Here is a 13,491-nt window from a genome sequence, read left to right as displayed (position 1 = left end):
AATATCTTTGTCTTTGAAACGGTTTGAGATATCGATGTGCCGTTCCGGCACATTTCCTCCTGAAATATAGTATCGAATTCATGTTCCACATTATCACTTTCCTATTCAAAATATTGATGTAGGATTAAAAATGTCGGAACCAAATGGTAGACAAATATTTTGTAGTCACAGAAAAGTAGTTCTTAATTCATTCAAGATACCCGATCAAACCTAGTGTCAAATTAATTATCCTTGTAACAAAAATATCAAGCTGTTGTCATAAATATACCTCACTCTGTATATCAATTTGAACCCAAAATGTCAATCCAGTTACACACACACATCGATTTTTGTTTGTACGATATTTTTCCGTCCTTATAAATTCTATTAGATTAAACAGATGATTTCAAACAGATGATGTCTGTCAAGCTCCGTTTAATCTGATAAAATTCATAGGGACGGCAAAATAAAGTACGAACAAAAATCGATGTGTGTGTAGCTAGCCTCACAGATTAAACAATTTGAATTTCACTACGATACTTATTATTACAGAAATCCTATTATATTAAGCGAGCAATTTATGTATTTTTATATATTGTGATGAATCTTTCTAATAGATCTCATGAGAAGAGAGAAAATTGTGATTACCTTTCAAAATGAAAGAATTTGCTAAAGGAATAGTTAGCGACCGAGCGATAAAGCTTACTTATCAATACTGTATATTTGATAAGAGTACCGTTCTGTACTGAATATTTTCTAGGAAAATTATTCAATAAAATTATAATTATTTTGCAAATAAAGCACAAATTATTTATGAATTGCTCATTGATTTTGAGGTTACACTTTGTTTACTATCGATCAGATGTTTTTAAAACAGTTCGAACGCAGCTGACTGATTCAAAGTATTGTCAAATGTCATGCTGGCTCCACGTAAGATATAATACCATCTCTAAAATTATAAAACTATCAATAAAGGACCAAGAATTTCAAATAAAAAATAAAATGTATGTATTATCGTTGAAATTATTTATTATTTAAGAAATTATATTATATATCAGGTCTTATTGTAACTAAATAGGTCATAGCATGAAATTATATTATTGATAAAACGGCAGAAATTAATTATAACAGTCTCAAACCTTATAAAAATTGTACAAGAATATTAATTTATTAATGATTTAATTCAACTGAACCACATGGTAATTAAATCTCTTTGGCAAGCCTAAGCCAATCATAGTGCATAGAAATAGCACCAAAAGGTGATCGTTTGAAAGCAACACATGTTAATCTATTATCAGACAACAACCCTGCCTTATCATCTACGCTAGCACATGTACATTGTATGAGAGAAACTATGTCTAGAAGATTAAGCAGTTTTAAGAATTACATAAATTAAATTATTATTGTAATTAAAGGAATTGTATTCTACTGCTTGCCACTGACGTCATGTTTACGTCACAAGCGTTCTACCAATGGCAAATTTTTATGCAAATTATTACATCGAGATTCTGAGAAGCAAGGTCTAGCCTAGAAGCTTAGAGAAAAGACAGCACTTCCCTTTGAAATCCTCACCGTGCAGATCTCTTTTTATAGTTACCAAAGACCTATTTGTGAAAATTTCTTGTTCGATTTTAAATGTTCTATTTGTGAGCCGATATTTTAGGCCAATTTATTTGTTATTTGTAAATTTCTGTTTTCATCAATCGATAAATTTAAAAGTTTAAAGTAAATTATCCCTTAATTAATTCGGTGAAGGAGATATTTAAATTAAATTTCCCCACGTGCTGAAACCGAAGCCTGGATTGCTGCCGATCAAACGATTTTTGATCTAAAGAAGAAAACCACGACCGCCAAGGAAATTCACGTGAGTTATAAGTTCTAAAAGGGGCCCCAATCTACGCTTCGAAAATATTTCAGTGCAGAAAAACATAAATTTTTTCTTCGTTAAATTATTGGCCACGCCGACAAGCGCTTTTAGTTATTAAGAGCCTAAATTTATTCATATTTAATTTCTAAGAATTTGTAGTTGATTAACTATCCTCCGCTGCCTGAACCACGACCCCGAGCAACTTTAAAATATATTTTATAATTCATTTTTTTTCACTATTTTTTCAAAACTGTTCAATTTTATCAATTGTAAAATTCTGTCGAATCACGCATGGTATCATGCAAGCACAAGAACATTTTTAACTCCTATTGTTAATGCTAAATTATCATCAACCTGTAAATCAAATTCTGAATCTGCCTGTATGGTTACATATTTTATTATAATATATTTCAGTTTTGTTAATTCGCTTTCTGAGTTCGATTATTTCTTAAGCCTGTCAATTATTGTGTCTGATACGTTCTATATCATCAAGAACCGATCGAATACGATCATTGGAATAATTGAATCAAGCTGGATATTGGAACAGGTCTAAGTGGATGTAGCGAGTGGGGTCAGATCGAGATATTATTCTTTGTCCTTACCTGCTCATACATCAGCTTTATCTGTTACCTACCTCGACTTAGGAACGAATGCATCAATTGTACAGCAGTGGCAGCCATAGATCATATAAATTCCTACAATAGAGCTTAAAACCCGACAAGACTCTGTTCTCGAAATATATTCTGAACGATATTTGGTTCAAATACCGTATTTTAATCCTTCAGAACTTATTAGAGACGCAGTCCCGTAAATTAGCTACATCGGGATTTTTGCTCGACCTGTATGATTTTGTATGCTCATTCTTCACAGGTAATAATTTTAAGGTATCCGTATTCAGTGTTTAGCGTCCGCTACACTACTTATAAAAATTCATCATTATACAATCTGTCATTAGAAGAATCAAGGGTGAGCGAGCGTTTAGGCCTCCCGCGATTCCGACAATTGTATTGAGTCTTGTAGTGAGTCAATCAGTCTGGTGTTCACTCAGCGTACTCACACGCCATTGCAAAATTTATAGCCTCTACACCATTGACTCAGTACAAGATTCACCTACATGTGTGAAGCCGTTAAAAAACGCACCACATGATTTGCCGGCCCAACGTGAGGCATTTGGATACAGCACTACATGATTTGGCAAATCTCTCTACATATGTGAGGCGAGTAAAATCACGCTCCACAATATTCATATATGATTATTCATGTTCAACGGATCTCGAAAACAGTTCTAACGATTTTCACGAATTTTTGAACATAGTAAGTTTATGATATTATAAAAATTCGATTGCACTAGGTCTCATCCTTGGGGAAACTCGCTGAACGACATTAAAGGGATAATTCATCCTTGGCTGAAACAGCGCTGTGGATAGTAAAAAAGTGAGTGAGTGAGTATGTGGAAAATCAGAATATCGCATCCTCGAAATTCATAAGATGACATATAGCCAGCTGTGAAATATAAACATGATCATTAAAGAGAATTAAGAATATTATGTTCTGTTTATCAATGAATAAATAAATAAAAATAACGAGCGAAGCTCGGTGCCCCGATATTACATCATAAACTGTCCAATCCCAATTTTGATGAACATAACTCTCAAGTAACTAAAGAATAAGTTAATATACTCTTCAAACAAACCACAATATAGAACAATATTCCAAGTGAAATCGCCTTTAAAGCCATATCGAAACAAATTAGATGGAATCCATAATATGCAGTAATCTTATAGAATGATGGCAATAACAATAAACGGAACACTAAAAGATCAATTACAATTCTCATTTCCTAGCTAGGATGCTTGTTAGAGCTAGGATGCTTGAATCAGGTCGGTGGCTGGATATATACATGTGTACACGTGTTGGATATATATATGCAAGGGTACATGCTTGTGTAGGTATAACCGACATGAAACCGCATACGTTTAAGCTGGCTGTCATAAAACTGAAGTTTATTGTGGCTGCAATTCTGATTTTCCGACTACCAGCGCCGTTTTTCCACAGAGAGTTCATAGCGGAGCCACCCATTCCCTTTGGAGTGCCCTTATTCTGATGTGGTTTGAGGCAGAGATGCTGCCCGAACCCTTTCCCACATCCCCAAACTCTCACCGATTACTCCTTCCCGCTCTGTACCAACGCCACCACATTATTACAAAATCCCCTCAAAACCGAACCAAATCGCATCCCATTAGAGGGAAAACCCATGAGCTCATGTTACCCTTCTCCCTCTACCCTGCCACCTAACGGTATAAACGATATGATTGCAAATTGAATAGAACTAAGCGGGAATTGTAGGACTACGGTCGGAGAGGAAGGAAGGAGATCAGGCCCGTAAGCTGTACGTACAACTCACTAAATAACAATGAATTGCAAGTTTAGAACGGAAGTGATTCTCTTAAATTCTCATAGTTATTATTGATTCACTCAAGAATCCTTGTGGATGTGATAATTATACTCCATTACATTATTGCATAGAAAATAGAAAGAAAAATAAAAATCTCAGTTTAGAATGGAAGTGATCCTCTTACACTCTCTTATTTATAGGGTTGATTATTATTGAATCCTCAAGAATGTATCCTTGTGGATGTGATAGTTATACTCCATTAATGAAACAATATAAAATCTTATAGCACCCTTTATTTTAAAAAAAAAAACTGTAAAATAGTTCAACAACTAGTTTCGGTGATATCACACCATCGTCAGGTTATAAAATAATATAAAAATAATAATAAATAATTTTTATTTTATTCTATAACCTACTGACGATGGTGTGATATCACCGAAACTAGTTGGTAAGCTATTTTAAAGTTTCTAAAAAATAAAGGGTGCTATAAAATTCTATATTATTTCATTTATTCAAAAAGTAGCCCTTGTGAATGAAGTGTTTCCATTTTCCATTATGTTATTGCATAGAAAATAGAAAGAAAAATGAAAATCTCAGTACCCTTTTTGAATTTATTTCATCACAACATGTTTCATCATTGATGCCATTTTCAAGTGATATGTAGTAAATAAATAAATATTGCTGGAAGATTCTTATGTTTGATCATATAATGTTAGTGTAGTCATATGATTTTATGAAATCCAGTAAATTCTGGATTCAAATTTGCATGATTCTATAAGAAATGATATAGCGGCAAAATCAAACAGAGATAAAATAACAAACTTAATCCAATTAGACACTAATAGCCCCATTTTTGATAGAATCATTTAAATTTGAATCCAAAATTCACAGTCCTAGTTCATAAAATCATATGAATACACTAACATATGATCAAAAATAAGAATCTTCCAGCAGTATTTATTTATTTACTCCATATCACTTGAAAATTACATCAATGTTGAAACATGTTGTGATAGAATAATTCAAAAAGGGTGCTGAGATTTTCATTTTTCTTTCTATTTTCTATGCAATATTATAATGGAGTATAATTATCACATCCACAAGGATGTGAATCATTCTAGAATCCTCTACAATGTATCCTTCTGGATGTGATAATTATATTACATTATATTATTGCATAGTTCTTGGGTTGATTATTATTGAATCCTCAAGAATGTATCCTTGTAGATGTGATAGGTAATTATACTCCATCATGATATTCCATGTTAGTTTTTCTTTCCTGTGGATTTTCATCTTCCTCCAATCCCTTTGTTAATCTACGTTAATTTCCAATTACATGTTATTTTTTGTAGATTTCATATTTTTCCAATCTCTTTGTATTGATTCATACAAGTCGAATAGAATATGTGTCATGGGAATTAACCCTTTATGGAAATATTTTAACTTGAAAATGACCCATGGTCGAAGCAAGTTGTTAAAATATTTTAAAGTTTTCAATAAAAGGGTACTGAAAGTTTTTATATTGTTTCTATTTGAACTCACAAACATATATCTTGATATCCACGTTCAAATATAATAGCACACTGACAGCTGTGCTATTTTTCTATAAAGGGTTAAATTCCCATGACACATATTCTATTTGACTTCTATGAATCGATTCAAAGAGATTGGAAAAATATGAAAATCCATAAAAAAATAACATGAAATTGAGAATTAACGAAGAGATTGGAGAAAGATGAGATTCAACAGGAAAGGAAAACTAACGTAGAATATCATAATGGAGTAATCATCACACATCCACAAGGATACATTCTTGAGGATTTGATGATAATCAACCCCATAACTATGCAATAATATAATGGAGTATAATTATCACATCCACAAGGATACATTATTGAGGATTCAATAATAATCTACCCATAGCACAGAAAAAGTTGACACCCAGATCATGAAATCAAAAATGTATCAGTATCAGATCTTCTGAACTTTTCCATTTCAATTTTAAATTTACTGTTGCAGGTTTTTGGGCCAAGGAGACACAACCTGAAATTCAAAAACTGAGTCGAAGCATCAGAAACCATCGATCAAATTTGTGCTCTCTAGAAGTAGTTCGTCATGCAAGAGAAATGAAATATTTTCCAAAACTATTATACCGAAGAGTCAAGCTCTGATCATTGATACATATAATCAATCATGGAGCTCATTGGAAGTATCTGCAGTTTTATATTAAGATATTTGTAAAGAATATTCAGTGTGAATAGATACTTTTACATATCCAGCAATTAAAAGAAGCTAGAAAATCATTAAGCGATCAAATTACATACAAAAAGGAACACAACCTACCATATTCTTCAATTTTCAACTTTGTGCATTTTCAAATCTAGCCATTTCTTATCTATTCTCCAATTTTTAACTTGTGCATTTCCAAATCTAGCCATTTCATATCTATCTACTTTGTCATACTGTAAAAATTATAGTGTAACAATACAATAATTGAAATCATCATCCTATGAATGGAACTCGGGAACAATTGAAAAATAGCTGTTACAGAGAAATATAGGGGTTGAAACATATTTATTCAGCTTAAGATGATACGTATCTTCACTTTGTATCATTAGTTTGTTGAAAGTAATCAGTGTAACAATGGGTTTGTGCAGTGCTAGTGTATCAATGAGTGGAGCAACGCGTTGCATGGTGTTGCTTGTGTTTGCAACGCAACTAGTGATGGCAAATAGTGAAGTGACCTTCAAACGAAAACCGGTCATCTATATGAACCAGTTTGCTGTTCACATACCAGCTGGCGAGCAGGTTGCCAACTCTATAGCAGCGAAACATGGATTCCGCAATATTGGACAGGTGAGGATGGTTTTATTATATTATCATCAAATTGATACTGATTAATGATAATTCTGTATTTACCTATGCCTTTTTCTGAATAGGAGATCTCAAATAATCTACAAATTGATAACTGCAAGATATCATTCCTCTCACAGCTTTGAGGTGTACACAATACATAGTACAGTACGCATCCCTTATCTTTGAAAAGACAGATAAGCAAGGTATGGTTCGCGGGGTGATATGCAAGGCTTTGCAAAAACATCAGGCTTCAGAAACCCTTGATCCCCAGATGGAGGATGCTCCCGACACAAAGAAAACTTTGATTTCAGGACTTTGAAACGGCAAATAGGCAAGGTATGGTTCGCAGGGTAATATTCACGGCTTTGCAAAAACACCAGGCTTCAGAAACCCTAGATCTCAAGATGGAGGATGCTCCCTACACAAAGAAAACTTTGCTTTCAGGACTTTGAAACGGCAAATAGGCAAGGTATGGTTAGCAGGGTAATATTCACGGCTTTGCAAAAACATCAGGCTTCAGAAACCCTAGATCCCTAGATGGAGGAAGCTCCTTTGAGATTCTTCATGAAAGAGAGAGTTGCATCGTAACACCAACAATGGAAAGAGCATGTTGAACGAATGTCAGCTGTTAACCTAGCGCCGCAGTGCAGGATGGTTTCTCACAGCTTGGCGTTGTTGTCATTCGAGATGGGTGTCTAGCTAGGAAGTGTTTCGGCCCCATTGCAGGATAGAGAAATTCTGGTTGCAGATTCGTTCTCAGCGACCCCAAATTTAGCCTAAAGGCTCAGAATGTCAACAATGTTTTCAAATAATTAAAAATCATCATGAAAAGTCATTAATATGGTAGTACACCACGTTTCTGGGTGACTGTTTACTGGTGACTGGAGTTATTATTGACACACAAAAATCAAAATAATCGTGAGAAAGAAAACTGCTGATGAACGCGATTAAGACCACCACTCCATTGTTCTATTGTCTCGACTGCTTGGCTGAGCCTGGCTGGAGGGATCAAATAACCTACTGGTTTGATCTTTCGTCTGTCCGCTAGGCGGAACTACGCACTACCTCCGTAAACAGGAGGTAGTGTAGTGAACTACGCCGACCATTGCTGGGTGGAAGATGTTACTGCGGCCGCTCGCATTCCCACCAACGCTGCTATTATTTGCTGTCTCAGCGCCTAGTCCGATTCAGCCAAGCAACCAGCCTGTGTTGTGCTGTGAAGACGTAGATCCTTGTGTATCTTTCCGGATGCAACACGTTGCTTTTGTGAAGAATGTCAGCTGATAAGCTGTGTTGTGCTGTGAAGACCTAGCTCCTTGTGTATCTTTCCGGATGCAACACATTGCTTTTGTGAAGATACAAAAGAACATCTGTTGCTTACGGAAAGGTCCTTGTGTATATTTCCGGATGCAACACGTTGCTTTTGTGAAGATACAAAAGAGCATATGTTGCTAATGGAAAGATACATTGAAGCTTCTTTCGTATCTTTCCGGATGTAACATGTTGCTTTTGTGAAGATACATAAGAGCATCTTTTGCTTATGGAAAGGTACGTTTTGAAAAATGTTGGATGTTTTTGGACGGGTAGTATTGTAGTCCAGTTGCCCTCCGCCGATAGGCAAAGCTACAAGACCCGGACTGTACATTCAGCGTTGCAACACCGCGGTTCGGTCGTAGGCTTGAATCCTGTCGGTAGGAATGAACGCTTGATCATCTCATTTGCACTATTCACTCACGCTCAAGTAAAAAGCTAATGATAGAGCATCATCCGCAATGGAAAAATATTATTAGGTATACTGTTATTGTAGGTATCTCAGTATTTGATGAATTATTCCCTTCATTATTTATTTATTTATTCTTGGATAAAATCACTTTCAATCATACGAATATGATTGGGAAGGAACAACAGGCTTGGCCTTAGACTATTCAATATTATTATTTTTTATTCAATATATATTATTCTTTGATTGATACAATAAGTGAATCATAAAAATGATAGGGAGAGAAAAAATAAGGTGACCTTGTGCTATTCCTCTCCAACATTTAGATGAGGTTACACTTAGTACAAAATAAGTTAAGTCTTGTAGTTGTTCAGTTCACAAAATTTCCAGTCCTTAATTATTTTCACAAAGTGGATTATTTGATTAAGATGTTCTAAAACCAATCAAAGAAGAAATATGTCACATCATTATCACTGAAATAGGAACATATTTCACATACTTAAGATATCCTATTATATTAGACGAGCAATTCCTGTATATCTGGTTATAATTATGTTTATTTATGTTCAACGGATCTCGAAAACCATGAGACCTAGTGCAATCGAATTCTTATATCATAAACCTACTATGTTCTGAATTTCGTGAGAATCGTTGGAGCCGTTTTTGAGATCCGTTGAACATAAATAACTAGATATGAAAATATATAAATACAGAAATTGCTCGCTTAATATGATAGGATTGCATGCAATTGATGTATAATGCACTTATTCTATTCCCAAATTTAGATAATGGATAATATGTCTAAAAATAGGTTATATGTTTCTACTGTAAAAAGTTTGAGTTCAATTTTCGTTGAGTTAATAAAACAATAATCACACTGAATGGTTCCTAATATTTATCTCAATCCATTCATGTAGATATATAATTAATGTAGCCCACTCCTGCTGCTATGCTGAACTTATTCACTGATAGAAATAATAATTTCATATCATAATGTGGTCAAATATTTGCACTCAGTGTCGAGCCATCTGTGATGAGTGGTGTCAGATTTGTTGGAAAATGCCATGGGAAGCCACCGACAGCAAACCCAATAATTTACAATTCCTCGCCAGGATCACATTCACGTGGTTTGAGAGGAATGCACATGAAAAATTCACGTGACGCGATGTATGTTAAGAGAATGATTTGGTTTATGCCCTCACTGTGGTTGTGACACCCTTCCCCAACTTCATCCCCCACCCACAACCAGCGGTGGAATTCGAGACTCCAGTCAGGTATAGTCATCAGGGATGCGAGTATTTACGAAAAGCACTGAGCACCTATAAATTCCGACCGCAAAGACCGGATTTCCTATGCCATATTGCGGTTGAATGATTTGCTGTCGAATATTTCTGTCAGCTGCCTTGTTTGAAGTGTGATGGATGCCATTTCATTTGGAATGTCAAGAGTTATGTCTCTTTTCCCACATCATTTCTCCCGTGTGATCGTATTCTACCACAAATTAATGATGTTTGCTCTGAGCATTACGTGGATTATCTATCTATCCTATTATATTAAGCGAGCAATTTCAGTATATTTTCTTATATTTATTTGGTTATTTTTATATCTGGTTATACATGTCCAACGGATCTCGAAAACGGCTTCAACGAATTTCACGAAATTTGGAACGTAGTAGGTTCATGATATAAAAATCAGGTGTGGCGCACTCACACAACTTTCCTTGCCGTTATGAAACTTTATCACCTGACGCTAGTGTTCACGCACATCTCAAATCTACTATATTCAAAGATCCAAGCAAGCTGGTGACAGGACAATAACGCTGGAGACATACGAGGTCTGCTATCTCTTCATAGTGAATGATTTAATAGAATCAACAGTTGCCAACAGTTTGCAATTGGATAATCACATTTTCTCGAATTTTCAGCTTATTTCCAATTTTAGGTGGAAATGTTAGTGAACATTAATTGTAGAGATTCTCATGCTCAATCTTTGCCACTCCAAAGTTTTTGTTTAAATTGTATCTGAAGCCTGATAATTGGGGACCTGAAATCAAACTTTGCATGGATGGGGCGGAGCTCCTGAAAATTTTACAGATATGAGACTGGTAACAGTTGATAGAGCTCATCAATGACTATTCTAGGTATAAATTCAATCAAAATCGTTAGTGCCGTTTTCGAGAAAATCGCGAAAAACCCTGTATTTGACAACATTTTCTCCATTTCAGCCGCCATCTTGAATTGCATTTGATCGAAATTGTTCGTGTCGGATCCTTATAGGGGAAGGACCTTGAGTTTCATATTTCAAGTCATTCCGTTGATTGGGAGATGAGATATCGTGTACACTGACGTACATACACTCATACAGACCAATACCCAAAAACCACTTTATTGGATTCAGAGGACCTTGGAACGTATAGAAATTTAGAAATTGGGGTACCTTAATTTTTTTCGGAAAGCAATACTTTCCTTACCTATGGTAATAGGGCAGGGAAAGTAAAAATTCGATTGCATCATAGTTTGTGTAATGAAATAAGTTGAGACTTATTAAATTACAGGGTTGCCAAATCGTGTAAAATTGCAACTTTCTCAAATTTCCAATTCAACGTCAGAATTGGATGTAGAATATCATCCCCGAAATCCTAGTAGTACTAGAAAAGCTTCAGGTTTAAAGGATTAAAAGGAAATTTGATTTTTATGATAAAATTGAAAACATCGCGAAGATTTGTTTTTCTTTGGATATCACTTCTCTCAGAATCATGAGGCATCGTAATGCGTGATAATTTCATATCAAATTAACGGGGAGAATGTCCCCTTTCTGTTGGTGTCTGGATAATTTTTATCTGACTCATAGTTGTTTTTCAATTAATGATTATTTTCGTCAATGTCGAGACATTTCGAGCAGAAAACATGAAATTTTCGACATGCTAGAAACTATTTTGTTTCAGAAGATAAGTAGGTGTTGAAAGCGAGAAAGTTCCTCAGAAATAATTGAGATTATTCTTCCAATTGGAAAAAGTAGTCGGAAGATCGTATTTTGGTCTCCAATGAATTTAAAAGTTAGAAGAGCGGCTGCATGATATGCATTGTGTTCTGTGGGCAGAATTATCATACGAATACGGTAAATACGTTACTGTACAAGTTACGTACAATATTTTTTGTCATACTTATCTGAGAAAGAATAATATTACTGAGAAACAGAAACCATAATTACCTGCTGCTGCTCGAGCTACTGCATTCTATAATCATGACCTAGCCCGTAGCGCCTAGTTTATAACAGACAGACCCTTTGAGCTCAAATAAAATATAAAGGCCTAAATTATAAGATTTCAGATGAGTTCTTATAACTTGAAACTCCTCAAATGAGTTCTTTAATTATTTGAGTTAATATATTAATTAGTCAGATGCTATTAGGACTCCGTAGAGTCCTAACATACTCGACTGTAAAGAGAACATATGATCTCTTTACAGTATAGTATGCTGTAATGAAAATCACATGTTTCCTACTTCTGCAAACAGCTGTTTACCGGTTTGATTTAATGCATGGAAAACAGCTGCAATTGAGTAAGTATGACAAAAAATTGTTTGCTGAAGGATGGCAATTTACAAGATATTTGACTAAATTATTTCAAACTCAAGCAGCTGATTGCCTCTAGAAAGGCTGTAATGAAACACTGCTTGGATTATTCGAGGCTAGGTTGCCATTTCCACTATCCATAATCATGTGGCTTGCAGTTGCTGAATTTTCAATGTTTCTGTATTTTGTTTTTGTTGATCCCAGCTATTGATAGCATATGGTGGCACACCATTCAGCCGCTATCCTTGACTTTGGAACTCCTGAGAAGCCAAAATACGCTCTTCCGGGTAAGATTGACAATTTGAAAAATAATTTGAATTTTTTCTGAGAAACTTTCTCGCTTTCACCACCTACTCATCTTTTGAAACAAGAAAGTTTCTAGCATTTCGAAAATTTCACGTTTTCTGCTCGAAATGTCTCGACATTGACGAACATAATCATATTAAAATATCACCAGAATAATAATTCAAATCTCATTATAGTAGTTTGCCTCCACCTCAGCAAAATTGGTTTGTTTCCGACAAGTAGGAAGAAGAGGATAGTGTGAGAGAGGTGGAGGAGGAGAATCATGAGTAGGAGGAGGAGGAGTAGGGGGAGAAGGAGAAGGTGATGGAGAAGAAGAAGAAGAAGAAGATGAAGAAGAAGAAGAGAAGAAGAAGAAGAAGAAGAAGAAGAAGAAGAAGAAGAAGAAGAAGGAGAAGAAGAAGAAGAAGAAGGAGAAGGAGAATGAGAAGAAGAAGGAGGAGAAAAAAGGAAGAAGACAGGAAGAGGATAAGGAGTAGAAAGGATGACTCCTACACCCTGTAGGAGTAGTAGGATGACGAAGAGGAGGAGTAGAAGAAAAAGTACAGGAAGGAGAAAATGGAGGAGATAAGAAACAAGTATGGTATGAACGGAAATAACAGGAAGTTCAATAACAAGATACAGGAGTATGGAAATGAAAAGGGAACCTGTGATCCATACTCACCATAGCTCACCTTCGGAGACACATCTGATGAACATCCCACTCCAGTTTCCCCCTCCACTCGCTTAGTGTCATCACCAATTTGTCTCCCATCTTCCGTCTCTCAACTTTTGCACTTAGTCTAATTAGTTCCAACA

The 13,491-nt window shown here is 35.2% G+C and overlaps 1 protein-coding gene across 1 annotated transcript in view; it reads left to right on the top strand.

The window, feature by feature from the left end:
• Nucleotides 1–13,491, top strand: part of LOC120352915 (proprotein convertase subtilisin/kexin type 5-like) — a 35,677-nt gene that overhangs the window by 14,004 nt on the left and 8,182 nt on the right. The window contains exon 2 of the mRNA XM_039435250.1: nt 6,261–7,097. Coding sequence (XP_039291184.1) covers nt 6,885–7,097 — 213 coding nt within the window. The 5' untranslated portion in view covers nt 6,261–6,884. The remainder of the gene's footprint in view (nt 1–6,260; nt 7,098–13,491) is intronic.

This window comes from Nilaparvata lugens, chromosome 9, assembly GCF_014356525.2.
Source record: "Nilaparvata lugens isolate BPH chromosome 9, ASM1435652v1, whole genome shotgun sequence".
Classification (NCBI taxonomy): Eukaryota; Metazoa; Arthropoda; class Insecta; order Hemiptera; family Delphacidae; genus Nilaparvata; species Nilaparvata lugens.
The sequence above is the reverse complement of the archived record's forward strand: the minus strand, read 5'-3'. Positions and strand labels throughout refer to the sequence as shown.